Source organism: Stigmatopora nigra, chromosome 18 (genome assembly GCF_051989575.1).
Source record: "Stigmatopora nigra isolate UIUO_SnigA chromosome 18, RoL_Snig_1.1, whole genome shotgun sequence".
NCBI lineage: Eukaryota > Metazoa > Chordata > Actinopteri > Syngnathiformes > Syngnathidae > Stigmatopora > Stigmatopora nigra.
In genome coordinates, this window is record NC_135525.1 from 4,162,827 (window position 1) to 4,179,392 (window position 16,566).

The following is a 16,566-nucleotide window of genomic DNA, read 5'->3' on the forward strand; positions in this document are numbered from 1 at the left end:
CGCGCTATATACAATGATAAAGTTTTCGTCTGCTGCCAGTGACCGAGACACACCGGATTACACCGGAAATAAATAAAACAACATCAGTTATACATAAAATGTACTTAAAAGAAATCCCTTACAAAAGTTGTTATACAGCGTCCACATTTTGAAATGATTAAAAAAATACATAAAATAGAGGAGAACGTTGACCGGTATGTGTACATGTCCAATTAAAATAATACAATAATCAAATATATATAAGTGAAATTAGTTTAATGACCAAGACAGCCAATGAAGGGTTAAGGTTTCCTTCTCTATATTTAGCTCAAATGTGCCACTCATTCAGAATGTGTGTGTGTGTGTGTGTGTGTGTGTGTTAACCAAATGGGGGCGCAGTGGAGTGGAGAAAGTACTCACGTTGTGGAGCCAGATTAGTGGAACACAGACAGGTGATGTTTTTACATTTTGCGTTTTATTTAGTGTCAACAGATGCCACGCTGAAGCTAGTTCACAGTGAAAGTCTATGCTTTAATGATTAAAAAATATTCAAATGTACTTTTGATGAGACAATAAACAACAACCAGTAACAATTCTGCTGAATGGTTCATGATAGACGTAATGGACAAACATTTGTTTTGTATTATAAAGTAAGTTCTAGACAAAAGATGTAGTTGTTCTGCTATACTTGGAAGTTTTGGAGTTTTTTTGGAGTGGGTTTTGGAAGATCAAGACTTGAAGGATTGTATGTAGAGGATGCTTTCAGGTATTATTTATACACCATGTTGAGATTCAAAATCAGAATATTGGATTGGAAAAACATTTTTATTTGTTCTAATTCGCCATCTATTAACAAAGTAACAAATAACTAGTGGTTTAATAGTACTAAAATGTGGTTTAATAGTCCTAAAATGTGTTTAATAGTACTAAAATGTGTTTAATAGTACTAAAATGTGTTTAATAGTACTTAAGTTAGACTGATTTTGCAGAGGGGAGAGGGGACTTTTGCACGGCAACGCGCTCATAACATAACATAAACATTTAAATGAAGTACTACGATATAGACACACTCAAAAAAAAAATTAATCTACACTTACTTAATTCTAATTTTATTTTAACTTTTAAGACCTTTCTTCTATCGGGTTGGCTCTATTAGCCCCGCCTCCACGCTGACTATCGAGGGTTGTTTGCTTTTGTCTTCACTTCAAAATATTCTGAAAATGATGCACACAAATGTCCTCACAATAGGATAAAGTACAACTACTTGCCAACGAGAAGTAGTATATACTCTCGTATTAGCGATTGCTCCGCCATTCACACTAACTAACAGGAAATTCAAAACTTACTGTATATATTTTCTTAGAGAAGATTGAAGAAATATTTGGACAATGTATTTTGCTCATAATGATAGAATAAGCATCTACTGCATTTTATTTGGAGTGTATTTCATGATTTATTACAAAGGTTTATAGTAAAATAAAGGTTTATTACTAGCTGTGTTTTAACCGAAGTTCTAGAAACACATTTAGATTTTTTTTGGTGCTGAAAGTTTTGGAGAAAGATAGTTTTAGTAAAGTTTCCAAGAAGAATGTTCGGGTAAAAAGGCTTAGGTAAAAATCTAGTGGTGTACTTAACACCGTCAGTAAGACCATTGTTATATTGTCACTTTAATTACCTCATCCCCACTACATGTTGTTGATGGGCATCGGGTAAAGTCAGCGTCAATTTCAGGCCATCTGAGTTCTCGTCAGGCGAGGGCTGTGACGAAGGTCTCGGTGAAGGTCTCGGCGAAGGTCTGGGCGAGGGCCGCAACGCCCTTTTGAGTCGGTACGCTTCTGCGCTGATCTGGGGTGTCTGGACTTTAGCGGTATGGTTGAATAGCAGGTAATCTACCACATAGCGTCTTCTGCCAGCTCGGATCATTTCTTGGAAGACGTGACCCCACAAAATGTCGTCGCGAGTGTAGGATGTACGCGTCTGGTGCAGCATTCCCGTACTGTCGTCAGTGTACGTGAAGGACACAACTACTTCCAGGTCAGAGCGACTGAGGTCGCCTGGGCTCATCCCGTATAGCGGGCTGTCCTCTTGGATGCGGTGGCAGATGACGGTGGGCGCCACTAAGACGATGTCAGGTTGCTGGATCAGCAGATCCCGGTAGGTGACGTCCATCTGGCCGGTGGCATGGATGTCGGTGCGTACGATTTGAGCCCGCGCCGTACCCTCCACCAGGTGGTTGCGACGGAAGTCGCCGACTCGCCAGGAGAGACAAAGATGGCCGTCGCGGAGGTTGACCACAGCACAGTTGCTGAAACCCACCGTCTGTGCTCGCTTACGAGCCGAAGCCATTTTGGCTACGGCAACACCAATGACGAATGTGTCAATAAAGCAGCTGACTACGTCCTGGAGAGTCACCACGACGATTGCCACCGGGCAGTTCTCCGACATCCCTCTGGCTCCGTAGCCGATGGTAGTTTGAGTCTCCAGTGAGAATAGGAATGCAGCGGTGAAGCTTCGTACTTCGTAGACACAGGGCGCCGTTTCATGGTCCTGAATGTCGCCATGAGCTAGCGCAATGACCCAGAAGAGGATCCCGAAGAAGAGCCAAGATAAGATGTAGGAGAGCGCAAAGATGAGGAACATCACCCTCCAGCGAATTTCCACCAAGGTGGTGAAGATGTCGGTGACAAATAGAAGCCACTCTTCCGGAACGTGGCGGAAAATCACATTGCAGTGGCCTTCTTTGCGTACGTAGCGACGCTTTGGACTCGTCTCCATCGTTACTGTCAGTGCGGCGGAGCCTGGGTCCACCTGTTGGTACATCTTGTGCATCTTGATGGCTGACAACACAAAAAAATGGTTGAAAAATGCTAACATTTATGTACCACCCGGTGAAGAAAAAGCTAGTAGCCATTTTTGGTCCATTTTTTTAAACATACAAAACAGTTCAGCAGAAACTTGAAAGTTAAAATTTGCGTTCAAGTTAGATATTAAAGTCAAAGTTTCCTCTTTGAGTTTCTTAGCATAAAGTTGAGGTCTGGGTTTTCCATTCCAATGTTTTAGATGTTTCTAATGGGTTAGAATTTCTGCAGCTTTACATCTAGTACAATAAGGGGGGGGGGGGGGGGTAGAAAGCTTCTGGACCAGACCTGGGCAATTAATTCCACAAAGAGCAGCAGGTTTTCGTTCCAAACCATAAGAGGAAACCTTTCCATCAATCTGGTATGTTGGAAGTGCAGTCAGGTGCTTTTTGTTTCAGCAGAAATCGAATTAGTTAAACTGTCTGTACTGGATTGGTTGGAACAGAAACTTGCACCCACAGCGGCCCTCGAGGATCGGATTGCCTAGTTCAGTTCTGGACCGAGGTTTTAAAATAAGTTGAAGACTCCAGAATATGTTCTGGTCCATTATTTTCATTTACATCAGCAAATTGAGTAATTAGATATAAAAAAAAGCTTGGAATTCAATGTTGCTGCTTCAGTGATTTCTCTATTACAGTTACTACAGCCCTAATAGTTTGTTTTGAAAGTGTTATATTGATTTTGGAGGATACATTGAGAATTTGACAAAACTCTTATTCTACAGTTGCCACATTGAAACTCATATTTTTCTAAATGTTTTCAGAAGATAAGTTACAGAACTAAGGATAGGCTTTTAGTTAGAGCAGGGGTCGGGAACCTTTTTGACGAAGAGAGCCATAAACAATTCATATTTTCAAACATTATTTCTTGAGAGCCATACTCAGAATTTAAAAGTCAAAATACATGAAAATGTGAACATTTATTATTCATTTCACCCAAAAAAAAGTCTGAACATTATTTCACTGTTGCTAATCAATGAGTATCAATGACAAAATGCATATAGAAGAGTCTAATGAAGAAAAATTATGATTTAAAAAGGCAGAGAGCCATATACACCAACATCAAAAGAGTCACATATGGCTCCCGAGCCATAGGTTCCCTACCTTTCTCAGAAAAAGACAATTTGTCCTTTATTTTATATTTGCTATACTTTATCTTTATACTACACACTTTTATAACCACACTGTACCTTTGTGGCATTTTAGTAGTACTGTACAGTATATGTTGGAATGTCAATGTATGTCGAATTTGTAGGACATTACATACTAGCTTGCCCCCCTAGGCGAGGGGCTTGTGTGTATGTTATTGCGCCAGGATGTGGTGGTGTTTTCCCCACACTGCGCCGTGTCTTTGAGGCGCGTTTTGACCTCACGGCCGTCGTCGTCGTGGTGTATACAAAACATGAGCTGACCTTCCTCGCAAAGTTTCCATTGCCACCTTTTCCACAATCTGGGAATTGGGTGATTTCCTCAATTACAATGCTATTACATGCTCACTTAGAAGCAAGTGGCACACTGTGACCCGCCCCTCCTCCAACAAACCCGCCACCCTTGGCTGAACACAACACAAGCTGCTTCTTAGCCTGCGGCGACGTTCCGCCACGACCTTCAAATGTTTCATATGGTACTACAAAATGTCATTACAACGCTCGAAGCATTCATGCTGTTATCAAACGGTTGCCGTGGCGACGGACATCACCGTGTGTTCACTTACATGTGTTCCTAACTGATGAACATAGAATTTTTTGTCAGGGGTTCAACTACACACATAATGTTTTAATAGACTGGATTTAAGTTCTAGAAGAAGTGTTCTAGCATTAAAATCTGGTAAATATTTCTCGTTGAAGGTTTTGTTATGTTTTTCCGGATTCAGGGCTCAAGCAAAGAGTTAAGAGAACACATTTCTAGAGATCCTAATAGAAGTTCTGCCTTTAAAAATTTCGGTTTTAGAAAGTAACTATCAAGAACTTTACTTAAATAAAAAGAGCACAACGAGAGAGAATGAGAGTTTTCTATCAGCAGGTTATGGAAGTAGATTTCTTTTCCCAGGTTGCAGTACCAGTCTTCCGTAGAAAGAATAACTCGATTAGGTTCTGACAAAGTTATAGAAGTTAGAGAAGATAGCGGATTGTATTCCAAGCTTCCAGTAGAGGTTTATAGCAGTAGATGGTTCAGCAAATTGAGTACTTTTTACATAATTTGAAATACTTTGGTTTTAGAAGTTTCAAGAAAGTTTTCAGTAAAAGATTTTAGAGTGAAAATTACATAGTTAAAAGTTTTTCAATAGGAGCTTCTTACAGATTTTCAAAATTTACAACGTGTTTTAAGATTAATTATTAAATCATTGTAAAAAAAATCTTTAGTTTGTTTTCGTTTTTGCATCAAAAGTGGAACCCAAACCAAAAGGTGTTTATTTATCGCCTTGATTACCTTAAAATGCCTCTTAATTGAAGAAAATTAAGAAAAAGAGGGCGAGCCTGACCTTAAATGCAATGAGGCGACTTACCTGTCACGGCAAAATACAGCAAAGTGACACCTCTCTCCCTAAACACGGCACAGTATGACGTTTCGACAGGAAAGGTTCAGCCAACACACACACCCTCGCTGTATTTTCAAAATAGAGCCAGATAAAACCAGTGAACATCTTCACAAGTGTCTAATTATTAAATTCATTGATGGCGAGAAATGTCAAATTCATTTGGAAAAATGGGGGAGGTAGGATAGTAGTACAAACAAAAGAATTTTCAGATGGAAATAATATTTAAACAAAGGATTTTTACATTCTAAAAGTATTTTTAAGAGTTTTATGCATTTTTGTATAGGACAATTATAATTTTTAACACAAAAAAACGATTATTACTATACCTGTTTCCACAGGGGTAAAAAATTAAAAGGTATTAATTTATTTTTAACACAAAAAAACGATTATTACTATACCTGTTTCCACAGGGGTAAACAATTAAAAGCTATTTGCTTAAAAAAAATTGGTAGTCCAAAACTTTATATATGGATATCAAACACAATTTTTCAGCAATGAATTTTCTAAATATGTTTATTAACTATGTTATTTTCTGTCAGTCTGCTTCATTTTTATTTTTAAATCTATGTTAACATTTTCAGAATTAGGAAATATATAGTTTAGAGAAAATATTTACAAACTTTACTTTGTTTTTTAATTGAACATTCGTAAAAAATCGATTTTTAGGGAGTTTTTAAATTAATTTATAACATTTTAGTACAATTTTAAAAAATTATATATTTAAAACATTTCAAAATTCATTAGTGAATATTTTTTGTATTTTTACTATATTTACCATCATCTCATTTACTGCTGTTAATGATCCTACAATGAAATTTCCCAAATACAGAATTATTAAATGTATCTAATCTAATTTAATCCAATTTACACATTCACTCCATTTGGACTGAGGCAGGCTTCCCATTCCAAATAAATTGGACGTCGATGGCAGTCAGTGGTGCTGCAACAATATTATTCACTGCCAGCCATCCTGATTAAAAAAAAAATACCAAAAGAACAAACTGGACACTCCTTTCCAAGGAAAATAAATCTTTTGTTCCCAATAAAACTATCCAAGAACGCAGCACCGTAACACCTTGAACTGCTTGCTGGCATATCATGCCATAACTTTGTTTTTGGGTTTAAAGCGGCCTCTTGTCGCACGATTTGGACTTAAAAAGTTCTGGTTTAAGTGGCACTAACCTGATGGAGTTCATTTAGGAGGTCGTTCTGATGATCATCTGGTCATGTGAGCGTTCTTTCAATTCTGAAGTAGAAGATTGATTAAGAAAAAGTTGTAGTATAACTTAACTTGACTTATAAGTCAAATGTTCTGGAAGTGGTTTGACTAGAATGTCTCAGAAGAAAACTGCTTAAAGCTTCAAGGTTGTTTTTTATTTGTAGTAGAGGTCCTGTCAGAGGGTTTCCGGCATTATCTTCTTCTATGAAGCTCTACTGCAAGTTTCTACTTAGAAGCATAAAGGCATATGTTTTTTTCGTAGGTTTTTCAGGGCGGTTGATGTTTTTTTGTTCATGCATTTATGCAGAAGGGCTTTGATTTGGTTGGTAGAGCTATTGTTGGAATGCTCCACTAACCTGCGAGAACAGTTAACGTGGTCAAAGTCTGAACGAGCTGTATAATCATTCAGCAAGTATTTGAATATTCTCAATCGAAAACACCATCGTAGTCAGCGTTTCTCGCTCTACCGTGACAATTCACCTTGTCCACTAGATCCTGTCAACTACTATATTTATTCGTATATAAGCCGCCAGTGCTTATAAGACGCACCCTTGAAGTTGCGGAATTTTACAATTTCTCGTTTTTAAGGCAACCCCTGATTCACAATTTTGACCTCCATATTCATATTCATGTTTTTAATAGAGTACAAATGTGTTACTTTAAAGGGAAAATCTTAAGAAAAATCCCATGTAGTATTTCTGAGATACTGTATGAATCAAAAGCACATTAGTAGGGACAATATAATTAATAAGTTAATATGCCTGACTTTGTAAATACAAAATATCAAATTATTCAATTAGAAAAAAATATCTTAATGAGGAACTGATGCTTTTAATGACAGAAATAACAATTTTCTTACCAGAAGTTTAAGATGTTGTGGCAGCCATATTGCTTCTAATGTCAAAATATCTCAATTCTTTCTATGGTAATTGGATAGTGACTGCAATAGTTGTCACTTTCGAACAAGAAATAAAACAAAACAAAAAAAATCATAGTGGAATTTTGTTTTATTTCTGACCGGACGTTTGGTCGCCAGACGTTTGGTTGCTGGACGTTTGGTTGCTGGACGTTTGGTTGCTGGACGTTTGGTTGCTGGACGTTTGGTTGCCGGACGTTTGGTCGCCCGGACGTTTGGTCGCCCGGACGTTTGGTCGCCCGGACGTTTGGTCGCCCGGACGTTTGGTCGCCCGGACGTTTGGTCGCCGGACATTTGGTCCCCGTTGGTACCCGGTCTTTTGGTCGCCAGTCAAATGGTGACAGAGAGTAAGTACTATTGAAAACAGCTCTCAACAAGAGTTTAATATCTAAATATTTACTGTACATTCATGAGAGAGAGAGGTTAATATCTTATATATCTATATCTATAAAACGTCCGAGTACCAGGTAAGATAGTGGCCCTCAGCGGGCAGTGTCCGGCACAAGTGAGTTTTTTCACATTTGTTCTTTCATTTCATTCATAGACGTCAAAATAAATTTTATTTAGAGTTTTTTACTGTTTATCTTTTCTCTATTTTGAAATAAATGACTGTGTTGGCCACATTGTCTTGCGTCATGGTGCCATGGTGACATGACGTTATGGTGTAATAGCGTTGTCAACTTGCAGTTTCGGGCATGTCTTTTTATGTTCATATAAGCCATACCTTCGATTCAGTCATCATTTTTTCCGAAAACTGCGGCTTATATGCGAGTAAATACAGTAGAGATGGCCGTGCTACCTGGAGTTCATGGCAAGTGTATTCGCACTGTGTTGTATTTTGACGTTCCGCTCAAGCTTTTGCCTCCTGTCGCCTATTCAAAGTCGCTCTGGGCCAGCTGCCATCCCTTTTCTCCCAAAAATATGCCAATATTCATGCCTACCTCTCATCGGCAGCCAAGAAAGGTCGTCGTGTGCGTGGGCTCGATTATATTGTTAGAATATTTAGGCGATTCCAGCCGCCTGTAAGATTTTCCGATGCTCTAATATTTTCCATTATATTTTCCCAGCGCGCCCGGCGGCCGGCTGCAAGCGCTGTCGTCGCGCCTTCGTCTTCCTCAACATTCCATGGCCGCCTTTTAACGGGCTTATTAACCGCGGAGGAGCGCACGTTTTAACGAGGAGCGTTAGCACGTTAGCGCACGCTCGTTAGTGGCGAGGCCCGACTCAGGTGCACCGCGGCGAGGTCACGTTGACCCCCAAGCCGTGACGCAGAAGGCGCTGGCCCATCGCCGCGTATGTTAACACCTCCCGCGTGCTGTCGACTGCACTGCTGCTCCAACTTAACATTTTTTCTTTTTCTTTTTTTAATCTCCTTTTATATCTTTCTCTATTTTTTATGTTCCACTTTTCTTTTGTTTTTCTGTTTAATTTTTAATAGTGTTGTTTTTATTCATTTTCCGAACTGCTTATGCTCACAAGGGTTATGGGGTGCCGGAGCCAATTCAGAGTGTTACACCCGGCCACCATGCACATTTTTCGGATGTGGGAGAAAGACGGAGCACCCGGAGAAAGCCCACACATGCACGGGAAGAACATGCAACTCCACACTGGAAGGCTACCCACCAAAGATGAAACCTCAATCTCAGAACTGTGAGACAGACATGCTAACCGAGCATCCACCATGCCAACCACGTCCTATTTTATATTCTTAAAATGTTTTATTTTTCATTTATTTTGCAATATATTTTTATCTTTAATTTAATTATTTCAAAAAAATCTTTTTTTTCCCCGATTTCATTTTCTGAACCGGTTCATCCTCACTAGGGTCGCGGTGGGTGCTGGAGCCCATCCCAGCTGCCTTTGGGCACAAGGCGAGGGACACCCTGAATTGGTGGCCAGCCAATCGCAGGGCACAGGGAGACAAACAACTATTCACGCTCACACTCATAACTTAGGGCAATTTAATGTGTCCAATCAGCCTACCATGCATGTTTTTGGAATGTGGGAGGAAACCAGAGTACCTGGACAAAACCCACACAGACCCAGGGAGAGCCTGCAAACTCCACACCGTTGGACCGACCTGGATTTGAACCCAGGAACCACACTGTGCGGCCGACACACTAACCACTCATCCATCGGACCGAACTATTTAAAAATGTATTTTATTATTTGGTCATTTATTTAAAAAATGTGAATAGACAGCAGTCACCAAGTTATATTTTATAATGCTTCAAGGCAAAATTTTCACATACAAGTGAGCTTCAGATGTGTCGGCACTTGGTGACGGCAAAAATCAGCACAAGTTTGCAGAAACCTGCGTTTCCCTCAGAATTTGGAATATATTGAGTCATGAGGTTGATCGTGGAATAATGATTTCATCATGATAAATGAATGATAATTACAGCACCTTGTGATATGACATTTAGTTTCCTATTGAAAAACCATTTCCATGCAATGGCAATTACCGTATTTTCTCTATGGCTCATATAGACTTACAGCATTGCTATACTCTTTCCCCAGTAGATGTCGGCTAATTAACATTTACTACATGTCGTTATTTTCTGGTTTTCAGTAAGAAAAAAAAACATTACTGAATGAATTAATAAGTTCCTTATGATATTGACCTTAATAATGTGCTTTTGATTCATACAGTATCCAAAAAAGAACACAAGCAAATATTTTTCTTAAGATTTCCCCTTCAAAGTAACACATTTGTACTCCCTATTAAAACCATGATTATAGAGACGAAAATTATCAGGTGGTGGCTTATATGCGAGAAATTGTAAAATTCTGTGATTTTTAAGGCCATTGTAAGGGTGTAGCTTATACATGGGGCAGCTTATATGTGAGAAAATATGGTAAACATCGACAAAACCTTGAGAAAACTTTATACTGGCTAGCTTGCGAGCCAGTGCGTGTCGCACACATGGACCACACGCGAACCGGTGTCACGACAAGCAGCAACGTCGCCGCACGCACCCGCTATAATAAGCGATTCCGATGGGCTCCAGATGTGAAAGGGTGCAGGTCGCTATTGCCTGGTGCAGCGGCCTTCCTTCGGACGACAGTTAACTCAACCGCATGTGTGTCGCTAACGTGCTAACGGCCCATTATAAGCGAAGCATGCGCTAAACACTACAAGTGGAAGGAAAGGAGACACATTTGTTTATTTGCCAAACATGTTTACTGACTTTATCACCAGCAAACAAATGTCTTCTTCCGCCAAGCTCGCCAAGTGTAACACTTTAGCAAGTTTTCTAGTTAGTCACACTAAAATGAAACAATAAATGCTACAAATTGAGAGAAAGACAGCCGCATTTGTTTATCTGTCAAAATGCTAACTTGCTAACAAGTAAAAAAATGTCTTCTAACGCCAAGCTTGCTAAGTGCAACACTTTTTTACACGTTTCCAAGTGTGCTACACTAAAATTAAGTACTAAATGCTACCAATTGGGAGGAAAGCAGACAGTTTTGTTTATTTGTTAAACATGTCAAACTTGCTCACCACCAAATAAACATCTTTAACTTCTTCCGCTAAATTCGCTAAGCGTGTAACCAAGAGAGAGAGAGCTGTGCTAAAATTAAGTACTAATTGCTACAAATTGGGATTAAAGTGGCTGTTTTTATTTATCAAATGTGTTCGTTAACTTTCTCACCAGCAAACAAATGTTTTTTACTTCCTTCAGGCTCACTAATGTGCTAACCAGCTGACATGCTTCAACTTTTCTAAAGGTGACTCATTGGCATTTTCTTGAGTCTTGCGGTTGCATATCTTTGTTTTTTTGTGTGTAAGTGAATGGACTACCACATTTTCAGCATAAAAGCCGCATTTGTCTACATGCAAATGGTTGTACATTTGTGATAATGAAATAAAACCAAATTCAAGTGACAACAATTGCACTAATATGAACCATCGAAATAATCGAGATATTTCGACATAAGAACCATGGTAAACTTCTGGTAAGAAAATAGTCATTTCGGTCATTAAAAAGCATCAGGTTCTCATCAAGATAGACTACTTTCTTGTTTCAAATTGAATAATTTGATATTTTGCATTTACAAAGACAGGCATATTAACTTCCTGGTGATATTGACCCAAATAATGTGCAATCCAGAAGACTTTGGATTCATACAGTATCTAAGAAATACCACGTGCGATGATTTTTCTCCAGATTTTCCCTTCAAAGTAACACATTTGTACCCCCTATCAATATAAATGAATATGGAGGTGAAAATTGTGAATCAGGGGGCGTCTCATACGAGGAAAATTGTAAAATTCAACAATTTTAAGGCAATTTTGAGGGTACGTCTTATACTCAGATGCGGCTTATATCCGAGTAAATACGGTTTTGGACACACGCGTATGTGTATTTCTTCCTCTTTTTCAGCCATTGTTTTTTGTCCCTTTGTACACCTGAATACTGACTATCAAAACAAAATTATGGGTAGGAAGTGTTTATTTATTCCTATTTTACGATCGTCATTATTTGTTTACGACGGTAGCCGAATGCAGACGCTCGTTATACAGCCGAGTTCTGCCAGTGAAAAAGTGTTGCCCCGGTCATTGAACTCTTTCGCTGCCATTACCATGTGTGTTAAAATAGAGCAGTGATGAGTCTAAGATTTTAGATATATGACATTTCGATTCTGCCCATTCTGGCCTTCTACGTTTTTCCCCGTATGTTTATTATGCTCCAGGCTTGTGGTGTAAATGTTTTGTACACAGGGGATGAAGGATGAAATTGGCAGTATTTGGATTATCTGGCCACGGATGTCGTCACGCCGATCCCCACTCACGATTGTTGTGATTCCTCAAAGCCGATAAAAATAACTGCGCGATGGGATCAAGATGAGTCCACTTTTGCGTGACCTCACATTATTCCCACACTTCCCGTCCTGTCGGGAATGTCGGAAAATTGGCTTTGCCGTCTGATGAAGGAATTGCCAGGAGTGATCAAACAATGAGACCACAGGGAGTTTAGCGTGAAGGAAGAAAATAACTCAAACTACAATTAAAAACATTCATTCATTCATTTTCCATACCGTGTAACCTCACAAGGTTTGCAGGTGGTGTTGAAGTCGTTACAGGCACCAGGTGGGGGACAATCTGAATTGGTGGCCTGCCAATCGTATTGTAAACATCCAATAAAGTGGCACCTCGAGATACGAGCTTAATTCGTTCAGGGACTGAGCTCATATGTCGATTTACTTGTAAGTCAACTGAACGTTTCCCATAGGAATGAACTAAAAACAAATTAACTCGTTCCTACTCTCTGAAAAAACAGGATATTGGATTGGGAAAGCATTTTTATTCGTTCTTATTCGCCATCTATTAACAAAGTAACAAATAAAGAGTGGTTTCATAGTACTATAATGTGTTTAATAGTATTAAAATTAGACAAATAGGGGGAGATACTTTTTGCGCAGTATATATATATATATATATATATATATATATATATATATATATATATATATATATATATATATATATATATATATATATATATATATATATATATATATATATATATATATATATATATATATATATATATATATATATATATATATATATATATATATATATATGTTGAGGTGGGTTGGCAGTCTTTGGCAATGAATGAGTTAATGATATTTTGTAACTTCTTATAATGTGAATGCTAAACACACACTATATCAAACACGTAGCTTGCCGTGTTTGTTTATCCGACACACTTTTCACATTTTCTGTTTACGTCAGTTTCAGAAAGTAGAGTTCTTTCGGGGTGCCATCAGCAGGACCCGGCGTCACTCTTGTCCCATCTGGAAGGGTCTGCGACCTCTGGGTGGATTGGGGCGACGGAGGCCTCCTGAGGCCCTCATAGACCGGGCATCTGAATCAACAGGCCCCCCTCAGCTGTGTAGGGGCCCGGGAAACAGCAACAATGGAACACTCTGGTAAGATGTCTCGCTCATGTACGCTTGCCCTAAAGCTCTCACACACAATACTTAGTCACTGCTAAAAAATGATTGGCCTGCATAAATGACTAAAAGTCTCATTTACTGATAATTAATTTTCTCATACAATAACAATAAGCTCTCATACACCACGGAAACACAATTGTAGAAACATTTCTTTAAAACATTCACATATGAATGGAATAAATACTCACCCGGATTACTGAAATGTGATCAAAAACTACAGAAACGACTAAAAACTTTATCACAGTTGAATGAAAACTCACTTTGTGAAATGTTCTTATTCACTACAGAAACATAAGCAAAGGAACATTTTGTAAATTACACAAACTCTACCGACAACCTGTTTTTTTGACACTGACCCGAGTTTCGTGGCAATGGAAGTCTTTTTCGTGCGATAAAGTGTGTAACAAGAAGACAACCGCGTGACGGATTGTCCACTTTGTGATTATTGGCGCAAACGCACAGATTCTGGCGCACATGCTCGCAGACACAACATTGAGTCGGTTGTAACACTTCCAAAACTTTCTTCCAGAAAGAAACCGGCCAAGAATGCCGTCAGGTCGGACTTGCACGCTAGTCACTTGTTAGGGTCACGCCACTTTTCATTCAAAACGGTGTTTACGCCAATGCATTAAAAAAGTGCAAACACACAAGTACAGAGACTCAAAACACAGGTGCAGAAAAACAAAACAAAGAAAATCTACACATACAACTGACATGCATACATACAGCATAGACAGACATAAAGAAAACTCCAAATAGAAATTACCATGCTTTGTACAACAGTTGCGCCACCTAGTTGGGATCTGTAGGATTGACATTTCCACAAGCCTATAGCAGCTTGATTTTATTAGCATTTTTTAGTTACATTAAAAATGATTTAAACATTTTTTAAACTGAAACGATGTGTTATCAAAAATGGCATCATATTTGTCATTGTTGTCAGTGACTATTTTTGCTAAAGAAAAAAATATTTATGTACTACTAATTACTCATTTAATTTTAATCACTTATTCCTTCGTGTTCCATACTGCTTATATTTAAAAACTTCATGGGTATTTCAAATATTTTTAATGTAGTTTTATGAATGAATTATATGTCTAAAAATGGTTTACTTTACTTTGTACTTTATACTTTTTACTTTAATGATGAGTGATGAGTATGTTCATACTTTCTTCACTGTCTTTTTTTTCAGTTTGTTTCATATGTACTGTTAACGGATGCAGTTTTTTATATGTATCGTATCTTGTGCTGATCCGGCCCATCTGTCAAATTTTTCAAGTCAATGTGGCCCCCGGGCCCAAAAGTTTGCCCACCCCTGCGCTAACCACTGGCCTCACCGGGCCGCCCTATTTACAAACACGTATGAGAAACTATGGCAAAATACGTCAACACCATCTTGTACCTCATTTGTCCATTCATACAGATATCATTCTTTGCTCTGTGACTGGATGAGCCAATTGACTGGTGCGAGACAATTCAATAGTTTTTTTTTAATGAAGTTTATTATAGTTCTATTACTCTTGTAGTATTCAGAGACAGATTCAAGAGCAATGTTGAATAAATAAATGTCTAAAGAGTTAAAGTTGGGGAAGAAAAGTAATAATTAATAGCACCATTAGTTTAAGAGGCAATACAACGTTGAAGGAAGTCAACAATAACGACAAAAGCAATGAGAGCGCAAAATGAAAATCTTCACTTGATGCAAATTTTCATCTTTTAGGCAGAGTTGTGTAATGAAACAAGATGACAAAATATACATCAAAAATGAAAGAGTAGGCAAATGATTGACAACTGTCTTTGATAGGTTGATGTAATGATGGTTGGGTTCTTTAACATGCCTGAATTTGTATTTGGCAAATTTACATTAAATAGCATTGGTGGAATACATAAGTACAACAAACCTTAAAAAGATAAATATATCGACAAATACACTTTACAAAATCTTGTATTAATAAATCCCAAAAAAATATTTGAATAATAGAACTAAATAAAAGAAAATATATCAAATTGAGAAAACAACTAAGATTTATTTAATTATAGAAAATAATTTGGGGGGAAATATAATTTACTAATAAATTTGTCCTTTTATTTTTTAATCATATTACTGTACTTTCTTTTCATAATTTTTTTATTACTATTTTTCAGATTTTCAGTGCATTCAAAAAACTACATTGGGAAAATTACAGAATTTTCCAAACTTAGTTTTCTAAATGAATGCTATGTTTATGCACTATTTTAATTAATTCCTATTTTTTTACCAATGTTTTTTTACGTAAATTTGTTAAATACAATTTGAGGCATCAAGTGGTTAAAGCAAAACCACCAAACTGACTCTTCATGATAGATGAGATGAAGTGCAAAAGTAGAATGGAAGCGACTGGACTCTTGTGGTTTTTGATCGCGTTTTGTTTTGAATAATTTGGTCATTTTTAACTAATCTCTTCAAAACCTGGCATTCACATACATAGTTAACAGTCTTCGGATCAAAATATGAACATTTGCCATAGAACATGACCTATATTATGCACACCACAAACTCAATTGTACTTATGTTATTAATATTTTTAGACCAAATTTTACTTGCTGTTCTTTGAGGTGAGACACTATACTGTTATTCATAGGTGGTTATTAATAAATTGGATAGCTATATTCTAGGAACATATGCACATTGAACTACTACTACTACTACAACTTGCTTATTTATTTATTTATATATTTATTTATTAACTTATTTATTACCTATTTATTTATGTCTAAAATGTATTTCCTGTGTCTGTATTCTCCCCCTCTTCCTCCTGTGAAATCTAATCTAATCCACTACTACTACTACTTTTTTATTTGTGTCCTAGAGCTAATTAACTAATTAATTAATTAATTAATTGTGGACTAATTTTCGTGTAAAGGTTTTCATGTTAGTAAAGGGCAATCAATTTGATCTTATTTATTAATAATTTGGATTTTTTTTGTGAATATATTCAATTATAAATTTATTAAATATACATGAAATGAATATTCATGTGAGCTTTTAGGGTGAGCTAATCAATTTGAACTTATTTATTAGTAATATTGATTTTTTTGTGAATATATTC

At 37.5% G+C, this 16,566-nt stretch overlaps 1 protein-coding gene across 2 annotated transcripts; it reads right to left on the bottom strand.

The window, feature by feature from the left end:
* Positions 1-489: 489 nt before the first annotated feature.
* On the bottom strand, positions 490-6,800 carry kcnj16a (potassium inwardly rectifying channel subfamily J member 16a). 2 transcript variants are annotated; one of them, XM_077739720.1, is made up of 3 exons: positions 6,558-6,800; positions 5,343-5,440; positions 490-2,816 (listed from the first exon to the last, which is right to left on the bottom strand). In XM_077739720.1, exon 3 carries the CDS (start codon positions 2,806-2,808, stop codon positions 1,651-1,653), a length of 1,158 nt encoding a protein of 385 aa, XP_077595846.1. In that variant the 5' UTR covers positions 2,809-2,816; positions 5,343-5,440; positions 6,558-6,800; the 3' UTR covers positions 490-1,650. The 2 variants fall into 2 exon arrangements, with proteins under 2 accessions (XP_077595846.1, XP_077595847.1); XM_077739721.1 differs by lacking the exon at positions 5,343-5,440.
* Between the last annotated feature and the right edge of the window lie 9,766 nt (positions 6,801-16,566).